This window comes from Elgaria multicarinata, chromosome 13 (assembly GCF_023053635.1).
Source record: "Elgaria multicarinata webbii isolate HBS135686 ecotype San Diego chromosome 13, rElgMul1.1.pri, whole genome shotgun sequence".
Classification (NCBI taxonomy): Eukaryota; Metazoa; Chordata; class Lepidosauria; order Squamata; family Anguidae; genus Elgaria; species Elgaria multicarinata.
The window spans coordinates 7,595,666-7,619,566 of record NC_086183.1 but is presented as its reverse complement, the minus strand read 5'-3'; the positions used below and the strand labels follow the sequence as shown (position 1 = coordinate 7,619,566).

The following is a 23,901-nucleotide window of genomic DNA, read 5'->3' as shown; positions in this document are numbered from 1 at the left end:
AAATATATGCGAATGAAACTATTGTTTGTCATGCTGTTGGTAATACCAAAAATATTACAACAGATATATTGTAGTGGGTCACAGTATTTGTATTAGAGGTGATAAGATTTGAGGTTGGGTATTCTTCAATATTGCCCAGGGTTTATATTGTTTTGATCTCATACCGGCTGAAGTTACAGCACAAGCCATAAATAAAGTTGCCCCCAAAATGCTATTTAGAGCACCTTTCTAATACAACTATTCATATTTGGGCAAATAAAATTGGAACTATTTAATTAAGTAAGGATTGATTCCTGGTGCCCTTAAAATCCAAGAACTGAAAAGTGGACACTTTTGTTAACTAGATGTCTTCACCACTTACAGTTTATCATTTTACTATTTTGATTAAAAAATCTGATTTTGGCTTATCAAATTACTTGTCTGAGCTACCTGTTGGTGTGCTGTGGAATGTATTTACTGCTTTCAGCTCCTAAATTATGCCACAGCATATTTAGAGGGTTTATGGATTTGTTAATGGATTTCTGGTGAGAAAGAGGTGACAGACATTGCCCGTTATGTTATATAGTATTGCTATCTGTATAATTCCTCTAAGGAATTTTTTTTGAAATTGATCCTTGAGTTCATTTTTTGAAAAGTACGGAGAAGCTTAGTTACCTATTGGGCAATATGGTCAAATATATTACAAATATATTAACGTTTGCCCTTACAGCCCAATGGGTTAGATAAAAACTTATTATTCAAAATGGGATTCAATATGCTGGAGGTCATCTACCTTAAAACGTATCTTTCAGTTTGATTATGCTGTATGTTATGCTTCTGGAAGATGTAAAACTTACCCTGTTTTTGAAGAGTTATCCTTGAACAGCAGCAATGTCGACTCTGTAGATGAAGGCTTTGGAACAGCGCTACAGTGCACAGACTTGGCCCCTCGACCCTCATCAACTGATTCTTTGTCAGTTTCTTTGTCACCATCTTCAAGGCCCTGCTCTTCTAGCTCCTCCTCATCTTCCTCTGCCTCACCAAGAAGATACTCTGCACTCTAACGGAACACATCCACACACACAAAATTCCACAGTGAGTGAAACCAAACAATTTGCTTGAAGTACATCATCTTACAGGGCAAGTGCAGCCTTGTAAAAAAGCCATATTGTAGCCTTTTAAATAAGCCCACGGAAGTTACTAGCCTGCAAAATGTCCTACTAGCCTGCTTATAGATAGGAAAGAATTGCAGACAGGAGCATAATAGTTTACATATCCAGAAGATGGGCCCTAGCTACCAACACACACACACACACACACACACACCATAGGTAGATATGTACTTATCTTACAGTGTAAACCTATTCATGTCTGCTCAGGAATAAGTCCCATTGAGTGCAGCAAGGCTTATTCTGAGAAAAATGAGTAAACTATTGCAGCCTCTCTCTCTCTCTCTCTCTCTCTCTCTGGAGTTCAGGATGTGGTATTGCTCTTGGCACATACAAACATGTTTAAAACATTCTTGAATGAATATAATCCAATCCAGAAGTCCTTCCTAGTATATGAGGATCCTTTGCAGTAATTCAGCTCAAGGTCACTTCATTCCGTTCTGCCTTCCTGTATTCCAGGGTTAATCTCTAGCATTTATTATTAATAATAATAATAATAATTTATAAAGCGCCATCAATTTTCATGGTGCTGTACAGAATAAAACAAAACAGGACACTCTGCCATATGGCTTACAATCTAAAATCACGTCCTAGCAGAAACACAGTCCTGTGGTACATCCCATTTCGCACTTGGGGCCTGAACTAGTGCGGTAAGCATGAACCGTGCAGTCTAGTCCAGGAGGCTTGCCCTTTTTAAAGATGACAGCAAAATACCATTTCATTTTAGGAAGGCTGTTTATGGTTTGCATTTGCTTTATGACTAGCATCTGCTCTTACTGGATTGTGATTTACCCTACTGTTTTATTGCTATATTTTACTGATTTATTGTATTAACTTTGTACCTCAACTTGCTTTTACTTCAAAGAGTGTCTGTTTAAATAAGCCAGAGCTTTGTAGAGATCCAGAGCTGACATCAAATCTTCATTGTCTTGTGTTTAATTTATTCTGCTTGTGGTACACTTGCAGAATACGTCATTCTAGGATGCAGACATATATATTTAAAGCAAACTAAGGCACCTTTTCATCAGAATTCTGGCTTTGCAATGTACTGAAAAGCAGGAGAGATATCTGAACAAACAGTTGCTTCTGAACCAAAGACACAGTTCTGAAGCTACAAGCCACACGTGCACTCATCTCTGCACACCAAAGGACATCCAATAGCTGTGCCACAACACGGAGCTGGGAGGGGACAGCCAAAGGTCAGGTACCCAGCTGCAGAATCCTGAAGCATTTCCCCTGGCTTGCCTCCCACTGCACCTTACAATGGCTAGGGGAGCATCTGAAAAAGGGAAATGCTGCAGGAAAGATGATAGGGGGAAAGGAGAACTACGCACCCTGTGCTTCTCACAGCCAAATTGTTCATTCCTCCAGCTCCTTGGGTCAGAACTGCTAAGCTGGGCTGCTGGCTGGGTAGGGCACAGCAGTGTTGCCCTTGGCCTCGTTTCTTACAGTTTAACGTTCGGTTTCCACTGTGTCGCTGTTGTGAGGCACAGTAGGAGGTGGCACTTCAGGATTCCACGTCTGGGCTCCTGAATTTCTGAACTTTGCCCCTTCTTCTCGGGCGCAAATTGCTTGAGGGTTCACTGGGACTGCTCTGGGCATGGGGAAGTGGGTGGCAAATGAGGCTTCTGACTGCAAAATTGCAATCCTTAGCCAACAGTTTGGGTATACAAAACAAAAGGCCTGCATTTCAATGCCTAGCTGTGGGCAGCTGAAGCCTTTAGGGTGCTTAAGTACTTAATTATGATGTGTGCTTTTGTTTCAAAGAACTTTATCTCTTTGGCAAGAGGCCAATATTAAATATGGCACAAATTCACAAGTCTCTTAGTTCCTGGATGATTTATGAAGAGTCAGCAGCTCACTAAAACTTGCCGAACTAGGCAAAAGAGAAAGAGAGCTTAAGAAGAAAAAAAAGGGAAAGACCTCCTGATTGCCTTCCTCCTCCTCTTCATCAGACTCATCCGTCATCTCCTCCTCCTCTTCCTCCTCTTCCTCCATCATCTCCTCATTATCCAGTTTAAACAATGCTTGCCGCCTCTGGCGTTCCTCTGCCCTGCGGAGTTTCATGGCTTCCTGCAGTTTAGCCTTCAGCATGCGTAACTTTTCACCTGGGCAGCCAAGACAGCATGAATATTAGATGCACATTTTAAACACACACACACACACACACACACACTTCATTGCCTCAGGCAAACATTTTAATGGAGCCATACACAATTAACTTAAAAAGCAATGGCAGTTTATTTGAAAGTTTCATGAACTGATATATGCTGACTGAAAGAGCCAGGCCTTCTGGCTAGGATATGCTGAGTTTACAGCGGCTGATCACTCAAGGTGACTCCGTGCTTGTTACCAGAGATGCCCAGTTTCTGTATTCTCAGGGCTGCTCCATTCTCCAGACTTGGGCAAAATATGCTTTTGGCCCTGCATTAAACAAACAGACCTCCTTGTGGTAAGGCCCCCATGATAGCTGGTACTATCTGGCAATTAAGAACTTGACTGTGACAGAGCACAAGCACTCAGGCATAGCTGGGGTATTACATCTCCCTGTTGTATTCTGAATGTAAGATGAAGGATGTAGCCTCTCTCTTACCTCTTCATGAGTAGGAAATATACCACCCCTTCCTTATAAATGGAACTGCAGGTAAACACTTTATTACCTTTAGATTACAATTTGTCAGTACCACCAGGGGCCAGAAAAAAAATTTTATTTCAAGCAGGGCTGAAATATTATTCATGTAGCACCCTCAATATGAATCAGGACCTGGCCAAGGCTGATCCATGACACTGGATGACTCAACATGCCAGAACAGGGTCTTTCTTCCTCCTCTCATGCCTTGTGAAGGCATGACAGCAAGTTCCTTGCTCTAGGGCCCTGGTAACAAGGCAGAGAAATGATGCCCATCCACTACTGACAAGTCTAGACAAATAAATGCTCCAAGTGAATCAGAACCTGTTTAGTTTTGATACTCACTTCTTCATTTGAAACACACACAAATAACATTCTATTTTTATTCAGAGGCCTGAAGAGTACAGGCAGATTAGGAAATCTCCATAACCACAATAAAAAAACAACACAGAACTCAACAGCTTCCCCAGAAACCTGGAGAAAAAAGCTCAGCTTGTTTTAAATGTCTAGATCTCATTTCATAAGTATAAATCAGGGATAGTAAATCAGGCAAGAACAGGCACTATGAGGCAATTGTATCTGCCCCCCCAATGATGTGAAATTCTAATGAAGCCATGGGAAGACATTTGCCAACAGCTTCACTCAGAAGTGAGTGACCAAGCACCTATTCCCATATCATCCTGCCTGCCCTTGAAGGCCTCTCCTGTGGGCCTTCTTTCATTTGAGGTGAACAGAATGTTGGACTAGATGGACCCTTGGTCTGATCCAGCATGGCTCTTCTTCTGTTCTTAACATTGTTGACTTTCAGGTGCCAGGTTAAACTGTGGTTCACTCTGGCATTTTAAACACTCCCTTCATTGCTTTTGTAACAAATAAGGCAGTGTGGTGTAGTGGCTAAAGTGTTGGACTGGGAATCAGGAGATCCGGGTTCTAGTCCCCACTTAGCCATGGAAACCCACTGGGTGACTTTGGGCCAGTCACAGACTCTCAGCCCAGCCTACCCTACAGGGTTGCTGTTGTGAGGATAAAATGGAGAGGAGGAGGATTATGTACACCGCCTTGGGTTCCTTGGAGGAAAAAAGGCAGGATATAAATGCAATAATAAAATAAATATATAAATGTTAAGAGTAAAATAGTAATAAATAAGTACTATTACTTTATTTTTATGTGCTGCTTGTCTATTCATGTTTTACTTATTCTTATTTTAATGCTGTATTTTGAAAGATAGTATATATTTCTTTTAAAATACTGATATAAGCTTTCGATTTCTAAGAAAGATTCTTCTGACAAGCTATACATTTATAAAGTTTATCCAAACAACAGAGTAACTGATTGGGAGCCTACACACAATACCATCTCATAAGGCCCACCCCTCCCTTTATAAGCCCACTGTCACTCAGCAGTAGGGAGCACATCTTCTGCTACCCAATTTGGATTAATCTCCAATTCTCTAGTTAGGGATGGAAGAGGACCTGCCTGAAACCTTGGAGAGCCACAAGCGGGATATAAATGCAATAATAAAATAAAATACTGAACTGGGTGGACCAATAGGTGTCCCCTCCGCTCCACCTTTTAAGATGGTGCTTGCCATCAGTAGTGTGAATATTTGAATTGAAGGCTTTTTAAAAAAATAAATAAATTGAAAAGTTGCTATCCAGATCAGGGGGCCCTTTTTGGTGTATCAAAAAGGTTTTAGTTGGTCCAATGTTACAGCTTTATTTGCGACAAGCGTCACAGTACTTCGAGGGCCAACACCGTCCCAGTAAATGTCCCACCTGCGCTCCCCTACGCATACCTGGCTTCATGTGGGTGGCCTCTTCTTCAGCCTCTGCAGCCAGGGTTACCGGCACCACATCTGCTTTCAGCTCCTCCTTGCCCTCTTTAGTCATCTCCTTACGAATAATATTCAAGTTCACCATTCGTTCCGTCTTCGGTTTGGCTGCATGAATTGCATGCTTCACAAAGCGTTCTTTCAAAGCTTCCAGCTCTGTTTTGGGTTGTTGTTGTTTTCAAAAAAGGAAAAAATAATAATAATACTATCATCACTCTTCTGTGGAGTATTTTCGAGATTTCCATTTTTAAAAAGGTAATTTTAATAGTTGCCTAAATTGCCTAAAATCAGTGAAATTGGAAATCAGCACCCTTCCTGCTAAGTACTTAACCCTGTGCCAGCATCTGCTAGCGTTCCTTAAATTGCTGTTGGAAGGTGGAGAGAGTCAGTTTCCTCTTGAAAGGAATAAAGCACAAGAACCCACAAATCTGGGATAAGACCCCAAATTAAATGAAACAATGACTGTGCTTACTCAAAGACACTTCTCATTTCAGAAGTGCCGCTCTGGTATAAGCCTGAACATCCCTCAAAGGGTACCTCAGCTGTCAAGAACAGTGGGGCAGGCTTATACGTGCCTCTGCAGATGAGGAACTGTCTCCAGGCAGCCATCCCAGGAAGCATTTGTAGGAGGAATGCTGGTTTCTTTCCCCCACCCCACCCATCAGACCTGCCATAATGACTAACAGAGGGACATGTGGGCACGTAGGCTTATGAAAAAGTATCCCGGCTCTAAACGTAAACTACATTAAAATTAACGTGGGTCAGATTGATATAAATCACACTAGGGGAATATGCTATGTGAGACAAGCAACCTGATGTAACTTCACCATGGCATCATTCTAGACACATTACAAAGAAATAAGTACTGCTTATTTCAATATAGAAGGGATCTCCAACCTTTTTGGGCCCATGGGCACAACTCAATTTTTGATAATGTGCCTTGGACACTGAAGACTGGGGGGCATGAGTCATATAATGTCTGCTACGGAGTGCAGACAATAACAAATGTACTACTACAGCAAAACAACCATTTCAGAGAAGCTGGTGATGCTAGAAGACAAACACACTCCTTGCAACCCAGGTGTCTGCCACAAAACGCTTATTTCACAAAAAGGCAAGCCAAAATCCCGAAATCTCCACTAAATAAATTCTTATAAGATTTCCCCAAATGCATCCCCCCCCCGCAAACAGGAAGATCTATCCCAAATCATTCCCCCCAAACACACACAAAATCACACTCAGAATTACCCCCACCCTGCAAATATACACACAGCCATCCACAAACCACCATGTACCCCACTCATCCATCTCACAAACACCCCCTTCTCCCCAAATTGCTCCCTACTGGCCTCTCTCCCTATTTCCTTTCCTATTCCTCTATCCCACCCAATATTGCCTTTCTTACCACTATCTCCATCCCACCCAAGTTTGGGTAGACAGGTTGAATGAAAAGCGAAAGAGTTCCAGCCTGCAGCTGCCTCAATCTCTTTCTTTTCCTCTGAAGAATGTTCCGGGCCCCCATGGGAACCAGAGGCATTCTGGGAAATGGAAAAGAGGAGGCTCAAGCAGCTGGAGCTTTTCTGCTTTTCAGCTGCCTAAGGTAATTGGGAGGGGCAAGGGGCCTTGCCAGGTGCCAGGGTGGGTATCCAGGGGTGCTGTAATGCCTGCAAGCACCACTTTGTCAATCACAGCAATACCAAAATCAGAGCAATGAAACAGAACCATTTTAAGAGAAGATGTTTTGTAAAGAGGACACGGCACACCTTGCCAACCCTTTGCTGGCCCACTTGAAGCGATCTAAATAGCAACAAGCTAATAAGGAACAGGACCTAGCAAGATGCTAGAAGCTGGCACTGCACCTCTGTTAGATTCAGGCTCGTCAAGATCAATAAACGAATCATCCCCAGAACACAGCCTAGGCTTGATCGTCAGGTCCACTCCCAGCTCCCGAAGCCGATCCAGCTTGGACTTCCTTGTTCTTTCACCAGGAGCTAGCGATGCCGCTGCCGCCTCAGGCTGAACAGGTTCTTTGGGTCCTGGGCATGATTCTGATGATTGCTCGTCACTTTGTTCAAGTACATTTTCTTCCACTTTATTCTCCAGTGATTCCATGGATTCAGCAGCAATTGGATTAGGCATTCCTTGCTTTCCAGAAGCCAGCTCCTCTGTAAGGCACTCAGTTTTGGAATCACTCTTCTGTCCATTTTGGTCCACACAAGCTTCTGTCAATTGTTCCATTTCCCCAGCAGAAGATCTGTCTATGTTAGCAAACGCAGGGTTCACAAGGGCTGAAGTTTGCAGATCAAGTCCTGTTCCCGATTCCCTCATTGCCGACTGGTCAAGTTGTTCTTTCCCACTCTCAATGCAGCCGACCCCCGGGTTCTTTGAAGCAGCAGTTCCTTCGTCAAGACTGGGCTGATATTTAGTCGATCTGTCAAGAAAAACAGAGCCAATTCACCACCATCCTCCTCTGCCCATAACGTGATGACTTGAAAATGACAGAAAATCACACTAAAGCAGCTTCCCCCAACCTGGTGCCTTCCAGATGTTGACCGAGGGCCAAATGGCTGGGGAGGATAGGAATTGCAGTCCACCACCACATCTAGCGGCATCAGGTTGGGGAAAGTGGAGCTAAAGAAACACAGAACTTGGCTAATTAAACTATTATCCTTGAAAAGATAGCAAGAAAATGGAACATTTTCACAATTATCACAGATTCCTGCCAATTGCTAGACACAGTTATGTGCACAGTGCCTCCTTATTTGGGGCAGGAGGGAGAATTCATACATTATTATTATATCCCGCCTTTTTTAGAAATGTCCTCTTTCTTTCTCTAAAATGAAAAGTAGATTTCCAGAGAAGCAGAATTCTGTACCCAATGTCACACCCTGTGCTATTTCAGCACTATCATGCAGTTGTAGCACACACAGAGATATGTGTACCATGAAAAGTAGCAAGAAATGAGAAGAAGGGTGTAAGTTAAAGCAGGCTTGACTTACTTTAGCAAAGTCATAGCACTCCCCTGGAAAGCAGGACGTGGTTTGTGCTTGAAGAACTCATGGATGCTTTTGGCTTCTGGTAAGTGGTATGGGAGAGGTATGGTGCTTTCTATCAGAGAAGAAACAAGATGGTTAGAGCAGGAAGACATATATGGCACAATGAAGGAATGTTTTACTGTTACAGCCTTGGTTGAACTTTAATGATAATCCACCAGAATTTTTAAATGAACATATAAAGCTGCCTTATAAATGAGTCAGGTGCAGGAAGAGAAGGGAAACCCCGTGAGGAAGTGAAAAAACAAGCCGAAGGCAGGGGCGGAACCAAGCATAATCTTTGCAAAATATTATTTCCATAAAAAAGGTTTAATGAAGGTGCCTACGTGTTTCGGGTTCTATATATCTTACATCTCTCTGTACCAATCAAGCCTATGATTTCATTGAGCAAACGACTGTAAAAACCTTGTTGAATAAGCCCTGAGGAAGGACGTTTTTTGTTCGAAATGCGTAGGCACCTTCATTAAATCTTTTTCATACAAATGATATTTTGCAAAGATTATCCTTGGTTCCGCCCCTGCCTTCAGCTTGTTATAAATGAGTCGGCCCATCTAGATCTACCTAGCAGGCTGTCTACTCTGACTGGCAATTTACCTCCAAGGTTTCAAACGCTTCTGAAGTCAGAGTTCCTTAAAAAAAATCAACTAGGGATGCCAGTGGTTTGAGAACCTGGAACCTTCTACATGTAAAGCACATACTCTGCATTGATCCATAGTTCCTTCCCCAATAAAGTCATGGTTATCTCTATCACAAATATAACTTGCACGCAAAGTCTGAACTCTGACATTCCAGAACTTGTAACTGAAGGATTTTTGTGACAAGACGGTCCCTGCTGTCTCAAAACTATATTTGCAGCCTCTCCAGAAAATCAAAACTCTTCAAAGAAGGAATATAAGTTGCCTAAGCTTAGTACAAGAGCCACATTCACACCAAAGGACATTACAGTTTCAAGCTCTGCCCAAAAGTCGTTTTGAAGTTAGAAATTATTAAAAGAAAACCCACCATGCCTTAATTCACACAAAACCCTCTTAATGTTATCTGCAGTAGGTAGGGCTTCCTATAGCTGCTGCATCCATTTACACAGCACTCCTCCAACCTTCTCTCAGAACCACTGCCTACTCTCTCTGTCTCCTTCTGGCAACAGTTGGTTTCTTCTTGGACCTGGAGCCAGATACTACCAGAGTAAGGGTAAGAGGGCGACTGGCACCCAGAGAAGGTTTGGGAGGATGCTCTCTGCAAGTGACTGCAGTAACTACCAGAACCAACACTTGCTATAGTCATCCAGATGACTCCCAACCCATGGAGGCTTAATAACAGGGACCCATGCAATGGGGGGCCTGTGGGCAAGGGGAGGGGAGGCGCAAGGTAGCTAGGATGTGATGAATGCTGCCTACTTTTCAGGTGCATTTTTACATCTGCTTATTTAATAGACAAATAATAACATTATTATCAATCACATCCAATTTGCTGAAATTGAATGTCATAGTCCCTGCTGTCACTATCATAGGTACACTTGAATAAAAATAGAGAAATCTAAGAAATAATCAATGATCAAAACGCGTAACGTTGGCCAGCCTTTTTTGCCTGGTTATTTCAGGGGAGCCCCCCCCCCCTCCACCTCTGTTTCTGGGATCCGTGCTCATTAACAGGCTCCTGGACAAACCATGACCAGGATGTATCTTATTATATTACAGAATTTCACAAAGCCGAAAAGTCTTACCTCGAACAAGTCGTTGGCTCTCACTATGCAGCTGCTTCATAGCTTCTTTACTTAGCTTGGCTGCCTTCCGCTCCTAAAAAGGAAAGAAAAAAGAAAGAAACCTTGCAATTGTAAGCCATTTAAAGAAGTAGTAAGCTAGCATGTTGCTTAAATACAATTAAAATCAGGCATGCTGAGGATGGGAGATGTAGCTCTCCTAAGTATCATGCAAATGCCTAGGAGTTTACAAAAAATGTAATAGAATGAAAGTTAAAAACAAATAAGTTATGAGAAAATATTCACCTTTCTAGGTTCCTTTAAGAGCAGTTCCTCATTTACATCCATCACATGCTTGTAATCTTCACTCTTGGAAAACAGCTGTTTGTACCAACATGGAGGTAAGAGAGTAAAATTTCATCTCAGATAAGAGATTGCTGTCCAGACAATTGTTTATAGAATTACCATACACAATCTTAGTTTCCTTGAGCCAGAAAGTTTCTAAAGTTTGTGCCATTTGCTGCAAATCACTGCTGATTGCAATTCAGCACATTGGACTGCCATACTTTGGCGGTATCCCACTGCAGTCCATCTGGAAGCTTCCTACAACCCTCCCTTCAACATACTGGTCTCTTCACATCTCCTTGACGACTGCCTTAAAGCTTACGTAGGCACAGAGTGCAGTGGGCCCACCTCTGTGCGACCCACTCCTGCAAAGAGCGCATCCACACCGGCCTATAAAGCCATAGCAGCTGGGACTCTCCATACTTTAGAAACGTTCTTTCCCGCTTTGAACGAGCAAAACATTTAATATCAGCCAAGAGCATGTTCGCAACCATTCCACTTGCATTTCATATTTGGAATGTCTGGGTTGAGCAGATGTGGAAAAACTGTAATATCTCAAAGTTAAAGACTACGGTACAATCCAAATTTGTAATCAATGGAAATCATGCTGGCTGGGAAATGTTGGGAGTTGTAGGACTTTTTTCTGTCTAAACATGCATAAGATAAGCGCCTCTACATTCATATGTCACAGCCAATTCCTGAGTTGAATAACCCAGGAATTGGTAGGGGGGTGCGGAAGCAAGCAAGCACACTGCCTTTCACTCGCTCACCACTTCTGCTTTCATGATGTCCGAACTCAGAAACTCTGGGTTGTTAATTGGTTAAATAACACAGTTAACCCAACAGCAAAGCATGGGGGATTGTTGGGTTAACTCTTGGTTGTTTAACCTCAAGACAACTCAAAAAGTTTCAATTTAGGACATGATGAAAACAACTCAAGAACAGGGCATTCCTGGGTTGTTAATTGAAATTGGGAGCGGGCAGGACCCAGCATGGTCACTCGCAGCCCATGGTTTGCTAACCATGGGTTGATTATTCGAACTGGGTCAAAAAGTGATTCAGTCAGCTAGACTATGTCCCATTCATTTATTTGATGCTTCTCCCAAAATGTACACATGCTACCTGCTATTAAACTAAGAACACTGACCAAGGGATAGAATATTTTTGTGGAAGAAAAGGCTGGATTTTGCAACACTAACAATGTTGTAGTCTCAACTATGCAGTTTCAAAAATACACACTATGTTCTGGAAAGCAATTTTACGCTACTTTTGTACATCCTGCTTTCATATATCCAACATTTGTCTATCTAATACATACACAAAGACTGCAGTTGCTTATATGGGCACAACCTTTTAAGCAGCAGAGGAAATATTAACTCTATTGATCTACAGTTTCCAGTTAAGAATATAGTGACTTTTATTTAAAAGATGTTTATGTGCCCTTCAGAAAAACTTCCAATGCTGTTTACAGCAATGTTTACAGCTATCCCATACTAGAGGCCTTCAAGAGGCAGCTGGACAGTCATCTGTCAGGGCTGCTTTAAGGTGGATTCCTGCATTGAGCAGGGGGGGTTGGATTTGATGGCCTTTTAGGCCCCTTCCAACTCTACTATTCTATGATTCTAAGAGACATTTAAAAACTTGGAAGAATGAAAACACATTTTCCTGGCTCTGAAATATTAATAATGCTGGCATCAGGCAAGGCCTCTATGGGGAGAGAATAACATAACAGAGAAGGCTCTGTCTCTGGTCACCCAATACTTGGCAGTAAGTTCAGGATAAGCAGAAAAAAATACTTTGCATAGTTTCCTTGGAAGGTTTAGCATGATGTACCTTCTGTTTTCTCATTTTTTCTTTTGCTGCAGCTTTTATTAACTCGAGCGACTCTTCATCTTGAAAAGGGGGATCTTCCTCCTCCAAGCCATTCTCGAAAAGGTCTTTATCAGCCAGCAGACAGCCGCTGTCATTGAAAGAAATAGCCTCACCATCCTCCTGACCCAAGAAAAATAGAAAACAAGAATCTGAGTTCATCAAACATAAGTACACCACCTAGCATTAGACCAAACTTCCTTAATATTGTGTGTACATTGTAAAGATTTACATCACACACACACACACTGCATGAAAGCCGACTCCTTTAAATGTGTTCTCTTCCCATCATACCTTTTGCTCTTGTATCTTTTCTTTCTTCATCATCTGTCTAATGGCCTTCATTTTCTTCTCTTTCTTCGTCCTCCTTTTCCTTGGGCTTCCCTTTTCTTTTCCATCGATTTGCTTTACACAATAGATTTTGTGGCTTTTGTGTTTTTTCCCAGGTTTTCCAGAGTTTTCCAACTCAAGCTCAGGAGACAGATTCTCTGCATCACTGTCATCGCGGTCCAGCAGAGCCTGGAAGGTGAGGTTGGATTTCTTCTCTTCATTTTCCTTCACACTTTCCCCAGATGCAGCTTCCAACTTCCCAGGGACAAGGTCTTCTCCTTCACTGTCACTGTCTAGGAGTACCTTTTTACATTTGATTCTCTTACTCACATAAATCTCTTCATCTGAAGATGCTAAAATATATATAATAGACATTCTTATGGTATCCATCCTTTTTTTTAAAAAAAATACTACATATTCTAAAAGCAATTAATAAATCCATTACTTATCCTTTTCCTTACTTTACGCAATGTAAATTCAATTACATACATCTTTTAGGATAACTAGTACTAAGCTCAGTATCATTTAACTGAACTTTATTAGACAATTTAGCTCCTTTAGGCACACTGGGTATTATTATTATTATTATTATTATTATTATTATTATATTTATTTGTATCCTGCCTTTTGCCCAACGCTGAGCCTCAAGGCGTTGCGACAAAATTAAAACATATACAGTTAAAACCTATAAATACAAATATACAAAAGTTTCAAATATATTAAATACATTCCAATATTAAAAGATTTAAACATTTAAAATACATGACAATTTAAAAAATCCTAGGCATAAATGGAGGTCCAGATTATTCGCCAAATAATAATCTGCCAGAACAAGAAAGCTTTTGCATGCCTCTGAGAGCACATCAAGGAGAGAGCCAGTCTAGCTTCCCAGGAAAGCTATTGCAGCTCAGAGGAATGCAAACTATTGCAGATCAGAGGAATGCAAGGCCCAAATCTATACATGCAATTCTTTTATTGTTAAATTAGCTTTAGCCTAGTAGTCCTCAAACCAATATAGGCTTTCAAACTCTGGGTAGGTGCTGCAGGTACGACGCCAGAGGTACTTTCAGGGGCAGCTAAGGAAAAACAGATTAACCAGCAAAACTGTGTACACGATGCTGGGTAAACAAACTGGATTGCAGCCATTGTCTACCAAACGATTCTCAAACCAAATATCTGCAAGATTTATGTTAAAATGAAAGCTGCATTTACTGATGTATGCAAGATTTCTTTGAAGTAATGCATGAGTTCTGAGATGTCTATTTGTTTATGAATCTAGGAAATTTAATAGTAAGTTACTGACCATCATCAACAGATGCAATTCCTTTGCTTATCGGTGCTGGGGAGTTTATTTCACAGCTGCCCTTTCCACTATCTGAATCACTGTCAAAGGTTTCTGGAGGTTTCAAATCCTGGACATCCAAGGGAAGCTATAATCCAAGAACAATTTATTTATAAGTATGACCAGAGAGATGAACACCTGTAGCTATTTTAGTATCGGAGCTTTAACATGGAGGACAAACCTGGCACTATTCATTTCCCAACTGCAAAAACAGTAACATTACACCCTTCAGAATAGAATCCTGCAGGGTTCCACTCAATACCCACTATGGTTTCATGTCCACATGAAGCTGTATAGTGAGATTATCCAGAGACTTAATTGCAGTTATGTACCAGTGCTTAGAAGCTGTGGTTGTGTAGATGAGCACAAACAGAAAGACTTGATTCAAAGACAGAAATGTAGTGTCCCTCAGGCATAGGGACCATACGGGTGAGCTTACCTGCTCAGCCTGCCACTTGCCCCTAGACTACCAGGCAATAACTTCAGAGTCTTTTCCTTGCTGGATTCCTTTATTACTGAAACCTCCTAGAACAGTGACACACCAAACTCCCTCAGCAAGGCCTACAACTGCCATCTTGGCCCTGTGGGGAAGAAGAAGGACCGAGGGGACAGGAGCAGGCAGAAGTAACATCGGGGCCTGCTCCTGCTGGACTCTTCCCCCCCCCCCCCCCGCCACAGGGCAAACTGCCATCTTGGCCCTGTGGGGAAGAAGAAGGACCGAGGGGACAGGAGCAGGCAGAAGTAACATCGGGGCCTGCTCCTGCTGGACTCTTCCCCCCCCCCCTGCCACAGGGCAAACTGCCATCTTGGCCCTGTGGGGAAGAAGAAGGACCGAGGGGACAGGAGCAGGCAGAAGTAACATCGGGGCCTGCTCCTGCTGGACTCTTCCCCCCCCCCCATAGGGCAAACTGCCATCTTGGCCCTGTGGGGAAGAAGAAGGACCGAGGGGACAGGAGCAGGCAGAAGTAACATCGGGGCCTGCTCCTGCTGGACTCTTCCCCCCCCCCCGCCACAGGGCAAACTGCCATCTTGGCCCTGTGGGGAAGAAGAAGGACCGAGGGGACAGGAGCAGGCAGAAGTAACATCGGGGCCTGCTCCTGCTGGACTCTCTCTCTCTCTCTCTCTCTCTCTCTCTCTCCTCCCTCCCTCCCTCCTTGACTCCTTTTCCTTGTGTGTCATGTCTTTATTAGATTGTAAGCCTGAGGGCAGGGACTGTCTTTTTTCCTAAGTGTAAGCCGCTCCGAGAGCCTTTTTTGGCTGAGGAGCGGGGTATAAGTATGATAAATAAAAAAATAAATTATGCTGGTTGGTAGCCCCAGCTTTCCAGAAGTTAATGACTACATGGCAGCTGATGGTTTACTAGCAAAAGAAGAAACATTTAGCTTTTCTTCACTGCATGTTTATATCCATGTGAGAGTCTGGAGGGTCTTCAAATATCTCCCACTCTGTGGAGTATTATCTTCCTTATCGTCATACTTTAAAGCAGGGATTGGCAACCTAACAGAAAGCAGATGTTGGCAACATAGAACATCTAGTCCAGTTCCCACAACACTGCCCTCCGTGTACCTCCGCTGTGCCTTCATCTCCTTATCGGCATGCTTTGCCCTATATCTATTAAACTCAATGGAGGTGCGGGGAAAGGGTGCCCTACCAAAAATAGCTTGGGGTGGGGGGTGGGAGAAAGCCACTCCCCAACAAGGACACTTGGGGCAGTAAGGGTCCTGGTAAGACATGGGCTTCCTCCTTCCTCCAACTGTTTTCCCAACCTTTATTAAAGTCAATGGAGCAATAGAGGTGGGGACAAAAGTCTTCTTCCAAAAAAAAGAGAAGGCAAGAAAAGTGAGAATCCAGAGAAGAGGGGAGGCAGGAAAGGTAAAAATCCTTAGAAGTAGGGGTGGGTTAAGAAAGGTATGCATCTAGAGAGGGGAGAGACAAGAAAGGTGAGAATCAAAAGAAAGAGGCGCAAGAAAAATGGGCCCTGAAAAGCTGCCTAGCTCTGCCTTAAAATATAGCCATTTCATACATACATATATACAATCACATATCAACAATTCCAAATGAATTTTGAGACTTTGAAAATACATAAGTGAATCCTGACAACCTTATTTAGGTGACTGTTAACCAATTTCTTTCAAACATTCCGAAAATTTGTCTGTGTGCTGAGAGAGCACCCGCCTGCCCCTCATTGTGTCTTCCATCTCTGGCAACCCTACGTTACTGAATTGCAACAATCCTCACAACACCCCTGTAATGTAGGTCCATGTTATTTTCTCCATCTTTCAGAGGGGAGGAGGTGCTGCAGCTGAAAGAGTGCAGCTTGCCTAAGGCCAACTAGTGATTTCATGGCAGAGGCAAGGTTCAACCCAAGTACTTAAGAACATCAGAAGAGCCCTGCTGGATCAGACCAAGGGTCCATCTAGGCCAGCACTCTGTTCACACAGCGGCCAACAGTTGTCAACCAGGGACCCACAAACAGGACATGGTGCAACAGCACTCTCCCATCCATGTTCCCCAGCAGTTGATGTAAACAGGCTTACTGCCTCTGATAATGGAGGTTGCATTATTCATCGAGACTAGTAGCCATTGATACTATATGTGTGTCCGATCAGAAATTAAGCCCCACAGAATTCAGTAGGGCATAATCCCAGGTGAAGTGTGCACAGGCTTAAAACTTCAGCCTCTTAGTTACAAGGAAGGATATAAAAAGGACACTTATTGCATTTTAGCAAATGGTACTATCCCAAAAGTACCATTTGTGGGAGTTGCACTCCCCCTAAAGGATCGGGTTCATAACTTGGGGGTGTTCTTAGATCCAGAACTGTCACTTGAGGCACAGGTGGACTCAGTGGCAAGGAGCACCTTTTATCAGCTTAGGCTGATATACCAACTGCGTCCTTATCTGGAGAGAGATAGCCTAGCTACAATTATCCATGCTCCAATCACCTCTCGTCTGGATTACTGCAATGTATTATACGTGAGGCTGTCTTTGAAAACGGTCCAGAAACTTCAGCTGGTCCAAAACAGAGCAGCAAGATTGTTAACAGGGACTGGCCAACGAGACCAGGTCCAAGTCTGATTCAAAGTGCTGGTATTAACATTTAAAGACCTAAACAGCTTGAGGCCAGGTTATCTGAAGGAACGCCTCCTCCCATATGTACCTGCCCAGACCCTAAGTTCATCTTCAGGGGTCATTCTCCATGAGCCTCTGCCAAAGGAAGTGAGGCTGGTGGCTACCAGGAGGAGGGCCTTTTTTGCTATGGCACCCTGGCTGTGGAATGAGCTCCCTAGAAAGGTTTGCCTGGCACCTACATTCTTCTCTTTCTGACACCAGATGAAAAACTTTTTATTTTTCCAGTATTTTAACGTGTTACCATCCTAGTCTTTTAACTTTGCTGTTTAAAATCTGTATTTTAATCTCTGCATTGCTGCTTGGCTTTATTCTGGTTGTACTTTTCTACTGTGGTTTTATATTGTGGCTTAAATTTTATATTTAAGTTGTGCTTTATGGTTTTAATTTTTGTAAACAGCCCAGAGAGGTATTGGGCAGTATAGAAATGCAGTAAATAAATAAAAATATACAGCATTCCCCAAATGGCATAAAATATTGTAACGATGTGGAAGAATCCTACAGGATGAAAAAGTCATTTATTTTTAAAAATGTATTTAAGTTTTAATTATAACCCATATACCAAATTTCCAGTAAGATCAAAAAGTTAAATCAAATTAGGACTGGGGAGAGACAGGTCCAAATCCCCCACTTAGCCACAAAGCTCACAGCATATCCATAAAACAAGATTCAAGGAATTTCCGACCAGTGAGGGTGCAGTCCTGGCACTGCACCCTTAGCGTGCTTTAATTTTGCCCCTCAGATATTTTAGTTCAAATATTTGTGATGTATTGGGTCAAAAAAAATTAACACGGGGTACTTTCTTTTTTAACTTTTTTGTATTTAACAAACATGCTAAATTAGATCACTCTGTAATGATTTTTCCAGTGCAAACTGAGATTTTACCAATGCAAATTAGTCCAATTCAACATTTTCCAGAAAATCCACGTTTGCTGAAGACTATTTATTTATTTATTTAGAATATTTATATACCGCTCCCCATTGAAAAATTTCGGAGCGGTGTACAAGGTAAAATAAAAATAAAACAGTTAAAACAAAATTTAAAAAGAAGCAAAAACAGAAATCCAAGGCTGCATGTTAAAGAAAGGCTTCTTGGAATAAAGATGTCACAATCACTGTCAGGCCCTAGCCCAGCCTTCCCCAACCTGACGCCCTCCAGATATGTGGGACTGCAACCCCCATCATTCCCAGCCAGTTGCAGTCCCACACATCTGGAGGGCCCCAGGCTGGGGAAGGCTCCCGAAAGCTATCTCATATGGCCGTTGTGAGGATACAATGGAGCCGGCAGGGGCGGAAGAGAACCACGAACACCACTTTGAGCTCTTTGGAGGAAACTTAGGATATAAGTGCAACAAAAAAACAAATGCGGTTCCTAAAATGAGGCCCCCATCCGACAGCCTGAAATAACAGTCGGTTTTACCATCGCATCCCTCGAGTGTTTACACTAAGCCTGAGACAGCCTTCCCCAACCTGGGGCCCTCCGTCATCCCCAGTTGGGGAGTTGCAAAGGGCCTAAGAGACGCCAAAGGAACTCAAAGCGAGGTTCTTCTCCCAAGCAGCAGCAGGTACAAAGGCCCTGAGCATGCCGGGATAGCTGAGTCGCAATGTACCCCGGGAGTCGTAGTTCCGGTCCTCTGAGGAGAGTACCGCGCCAACCACATCAACCGAAGCAGCGTCGCCATCGAGGCCTGCTGATACCAGCCACACACCGGGCTCACCTCTGCCGTTGTCGTCCCTCCTGCCGCCATGGCGCCAGACACCAACGACCGAGAAAGCAACCGATACGCACCGCTCAAGCGCCGAAGCCGCCCTTGAGAGGCTAAATTCGAGTCTTCGCGCTCTTGCTCAGAGTTTGATCCCGCCCCTCAGACTCTAGCCAATCGCCGCTTGAGCACGCCAATCGGGCACGCCCCACTCTTCGTTCCTATTGGTCGCTTTACTTGCTCGAATGTTTTCCAGACCAATTGGGAAATGGGGTTTCCTCTGCGGCACCGCCTCCATGAATCAAGCCTCACCCTTCCTTGGCTTCGTAGAAGGACCATGGAGATAAAAGAAAAGAATGACAAGCGCATCCTGTAGGGAAGAGACTTCCTGGTTTCTCTTGACGTTATTTTTCTCTCTCTCTCTCTCTCCAGGGGCGGAAGTGAGAGGTCCACATGAAAATTACTACATCTCTCTCTTTCCCTCCAGGATTAACTCCATGCTGGAGGTGGGGCTCTGTTTTTGCGACTGAAAGGGAATAGTTTATAACAGCCCTGCAATTTAGTTCACTGTTAATATTTTAAGCTGGGGGTCAATCTGAGGCTGAGAAAATAGGATACAACAGCCCTGCAGTATAGGCCAGTATTAATATTGCGAGCTAGCCTGAGCCTGCTTCTGTATGCAACATTCCTCAGTCAAATATCACAGCTCTCAATTCCACCGAGAGACCTATTGTGCTCCTTTGATTTGCAAGCAATCAGGTGGCTTTTTATTATTATTATTATTATTATTATTATTATTATTATTATTACATTTCTGTACTGCTCCATAGCTGAAACTCTCTGGATGTTTATAAAAATTAGAAAGTGTTAAAATACATTATGCAAAGTGTATATATCTAAACATATAACTAAAACAATGTTAAACAATCATCCATAAGACTAATTGAGGACCTGTGGATTCTTTACAGGATAGAAAATCTACCACATTTTTCTCACAAAATAAGGCAACTTTAAAAGAAAAAGAATTATTTATTTATTCATTGCATTTCTATACTGCCCAATAGCCAAAGCTCTCTGGGAGGTTCACAAAAATTAAAATCAGACACGAATCAAAAAATAAAACAAAAAACTGTATAAAAACACAATATAAAATACTATATAAAAGCACAACCAGGGTTAGAATTCCTGCAGACTAATCATAAATATGCATAACATCCTGGATTTTTGCACTGATTTCTACAGGAAGCACTTACTTCCTCCCCTGTAGACAAAACATGGTGAAGTATGTGGGTGGGTTTGTTATTTACATTTCCCAAAATGCACCCAAGGTAGCATTGGGGAAAATATAAATGGCCACCTCTTTGTGGCCATTTTTAAAACAGTGGCGCAGGGCAGGTGTTAGTAATGGGCTCTACTGAGGTCTTAGCAGCTGCCCAAGGTTGCCTGGCACTTGTGCCAGTCCCAGGCTGGCTTCCTGATGCCAAAGAAGAAGTATGTGAAAGGCTGTGCATGATGGAAATTTGGCTGACCTCGCTACTCCACCTGAACGTAATGGCAGCATTCCCAAAGGAAGCGGGAGCTGGCTGCCACATGCTGTTGTTAATGAGCCCTATTATCAAAGGATAAACTATGAAACAGACCGAACACAAAAGGTTGGGTAGTGGTGGTGAGAGTTGAAGGCATGGAGTCCTGTGCGTGAAGTCGTCCAACACAGACAGGCAAGTTTTGTTTTGAGATACAAACAGAGCCTGGAACCATCTGTGGGGGGGAAACAACCAGCAGCAGCCTCTATGATGAGCTCTCTTTTGTTTAAGGTCAAGGTGGAAAAAATATTTAGCTTTCTCAAAGGACTGAGAGACACTAAACTTTCCCTGGGAGGCAGCATCTTTAATAGCTTATCACAGTGATATATTCAATTCATCCTCATCTGAAACGTGTTGCTCTGAAGAGTTTTAAAAGTTCATTCAGCCATACTGCCAGGTAAGTATGCTTTCTTGAACTTTATTGATTCATAAGTGGCCACTGTAGGGTAGGTCCCTATACCCTGCCTCTATGCACCACTTTTCCAGTAGAGTAGGCCCGGGCCTGCTCCTCACTTTTATCAATACTGCCCCTTCCCATTGGGAAATGAAAAGAGGCAACTAGTATTAATGCAAGAAACCAACATTTCTCTTCTTTTCCTCCCTTTGTGCTTCCTGATGTTATGTTTTGTTTTCTTTCACTGTCCTTCCTCAGTGTTTCAAGCAGGTTCAACCCCCCACCCCGCCACTTTGCAGGGCTGTCTGTCTGTCTGTCTCTCTATCTCTCCTTGAATTTTTGTTCACCTTAATTTCTTTTTCTACCCCACCCTTAAGGTGCTCTGGACCCAATTTTTGACACCAAGGTGGAGATGGTACTTTACAGTGTTGAGCTTTGTTTATCTGGATTCTTTTTTGCAATATTTGTTGGGGTAGTTTTAAAGAATTCAGAAATAATACTTGAGATATATATATCTCAAGTTTACAGTTTTGTCCAACACATCTCACTCACCCCATTTAAATCTTGTTTTATAAGCCTGGTTTGTACATAAAGCCATTTAACCCCTAATATCTGGCCCTGGATTGTTTTCATATAGCCATTCTGTTTCATTCTTCTGCAATAGCCTATGCATTGAAGGTTCAGCTGTTATCAAAATCCTGCAATAGCGCAACACATTTCCAAATTGCAAACTGTCAACAGTCTACTGGAATGATTGGCAAGCCACAGCCTGTTTGCTGCTGCAGATATCAGCCATCTCTGTGTGTGCTTTTTTATTGTTATTATTTATAGCCATTTGTGCCAAGTCAGGACATGGCTGTGAAATTGCTAAATTGGTGTCTGAATGCATGGAATGTGGGGATGAGCCTCAGTAGTGCGGCTTTATTTATCTGAGTATGATTTGCTGCTACCAGCCTGACTTCTCTCGGCATAGGGGACGGGGCTTCACTAAAGGGCACACGCTGAACCATTTACAGCCTTTTCTTAACCATCATCCTGCGTTCCATGTTGATTCCACATGTTGGCAGTGGGCATTTGTTTGTTTTTTATACATATGTTCCAGGCACCCAAGACCAGGCCCAGATCCAGGTCTGAGGGAGTTCTCAGCAAAGCGCCCTCCGGTATGTCAGTAGGCCCACCTGGCATTAACAGCACTTTGGCAAATGTGGTTCAATGTATAAAGGGGTGCATGACCTTGATGCAAAAAATCCCAACTTCAAGTATAACCTCATGAGATCTGAGCTGGTGGTGGCTGACCAAGAAAGAGATGTTGGCGTTATAGTAGACCGCTCAATGCAAATGTCATGATAGTGTACAGCAGCTGTAAAGAAGGCAAACTCCATGTTGCGCATAATTATTAGGAAAGGAATTGAGAATAAAACTGCCAGTACTACCTTTATGCAATCTAAAGTGTGACCACACTTAGAATACTGTGTACATGTCTGAAAAAGTGCAGAAAAGGGCAACCAAAATGATCAAGGGGGTGGAACATCTTCCTTTTGAGGGAAGGTTACAGCAGCTGGGATTGTTTAGCTTGGAAAAATGGGGAGACATGATAGAGGTGTACAAAATTATTCATGGTGTGGAGAATATGGATAGAGAGCTAGAACCGAATGGGGTCATCCCATGGAATTGGTTGGGGGAGGGATTCAGCACAGATAAAAGGAAGGACTTCTTCACACAGTGCATAGTTAAATTATGGAATTCACTACCACAAGATGCAGTGATGGCCACCAATTTGGATGGCTTTAAAAGGGGGTTGGATAAATTCCTGGAGGAAAAAGCTATCAATGGCTACTAGCCCTGATGATTATGTGCTACCTCCAGTATCCGAGGCAGTAAGCCTATGTGCACAAGTTGCTGGGGAACATGGGTGTGAGGGTGCTGCTGCACCATGTCCTGCTTGTGGGTTCCTGGTCGACAGCTGGTACTTATGCATCCAACATCGCACTTCTCATGTTCTTATGGTTTTTATTGGTTTCTCAAGGGAGAGTGATAGGGTGTTTTAAAGGTAAATAGATCATGCAATTACAAGCTCCCCTGGCTTTCTACCCAACCCTTTACTCATGTGGAACCTGATTAAAGCCCCATTGTTCCATCAATCGTTCCTTTTTCATGTCTGGTAGATCCAAAATAAAACACAAATTATTTACGATGTACTCATTGAAGGATCATTAAATCCAAGCCCCTCCCCTTGGAGAAGAGGAATCCCCGTTCTATCTCGGATCAAAGACCAAGGATAAGCTAGGGATTCCCCTGCACCAGCAGAATCCCTTCCCACCCCAATTGTGCCCCACTCGGTCACAAGCAGAGTAGGAAGGAACCGCTTGACTCAGCCAGTGCTTGCGGGAGTGCTGTCCAAGTGCTGTCCAAATCGCATTCCCTGCAAAGAGAGGCACGGAGCTGTGTGCCTCAGCACAAATGACATCATGGGAGGGGGTGGACTCGCTTTCATGGGGTCAGCCCACTTAGAGACTATCTTCCAAGGTTGATGGCTCCAAATGGCTTCCAGGGAATGTCCAGTTGACTTGGCTGTAGTGCATTCCTGGAATATGGCACTCTCATGGACAGTTGACCAAATAGTTTGGTGAGTTGGGCTGAAGAGTTGCAAGCAGTGAGGCATAGTTGATATAATGGCTTGAATAGAGGTGGATGAAGACTCATGAAATCTGACTGAATAGAATTGGGAGCATATCTGAATGTTTATTGTAGTGGGCCCATTTCCTTTTATCTGGTGGACCCCTTCTGGATAGAGAGAGAAGGGGATTAGTTCAACCAATCCCAGTTCTAGCTTGACTGTTAGAGCTCTTAC

At 43.0% G+C, this 23,901-nt stretch overlaps 1 protein-coding gene across 1 annotated transcript in view; it reads right to left on the bottom strand.

The window, feature by feature from the left end:
* The window catches only part of CLSPN (claspin), a 35,248-nt gene extending 16,088 nt beyond the window's left edge, over positions 1–19,160 (bottom strand). Inside the window, exons 1-11 of the mRNA XM_063140843.1 lie at positions 19,089–19,160; positions 14,205–14,331; positions 12,866–13,254; positions 12,536–12,694; positions 10,664–10,738; positions 10,382–10,454; positions 8,608–8,716; positions 7,468–8,039; positions 5,573–5,764; positions 3,072–3,256; positions 837–1,039 (exon numbers count right to left, since the gene is read on the bottom strand). Coding sequence (XP_062996913.1) covers positions 837–1,039; positions 3,072–3,256; positions 5,573–5,764; positions 7,468–8,039; positions 8,608–8,716; positions 10,382–10,454; positions 10,664–10,738; positions 12,536–12,694; positions 12,866–13,254; positions 14,205–14,331; positions 19,089–19,118 — 2,114 coding nt within the window. The 5' untranslated portion in view covers positions 19,119–19,160. The remainder of the gene's footprint in view (positions 1–836; positions 1,040–3,071; positions 3,257–5,572; positions 5,765–7,467; positions 8,040–8,607; positions 8,717–10,381; positions 10,455–10,663; positions 10,739–12,535; positions 12,695–12,865; positions 13,255–14,204; positions 14,332–19,088) is intronic.
* Between the last annotated feature and the right edge of the window lie 4,741 nt (positions 19,161–23,901).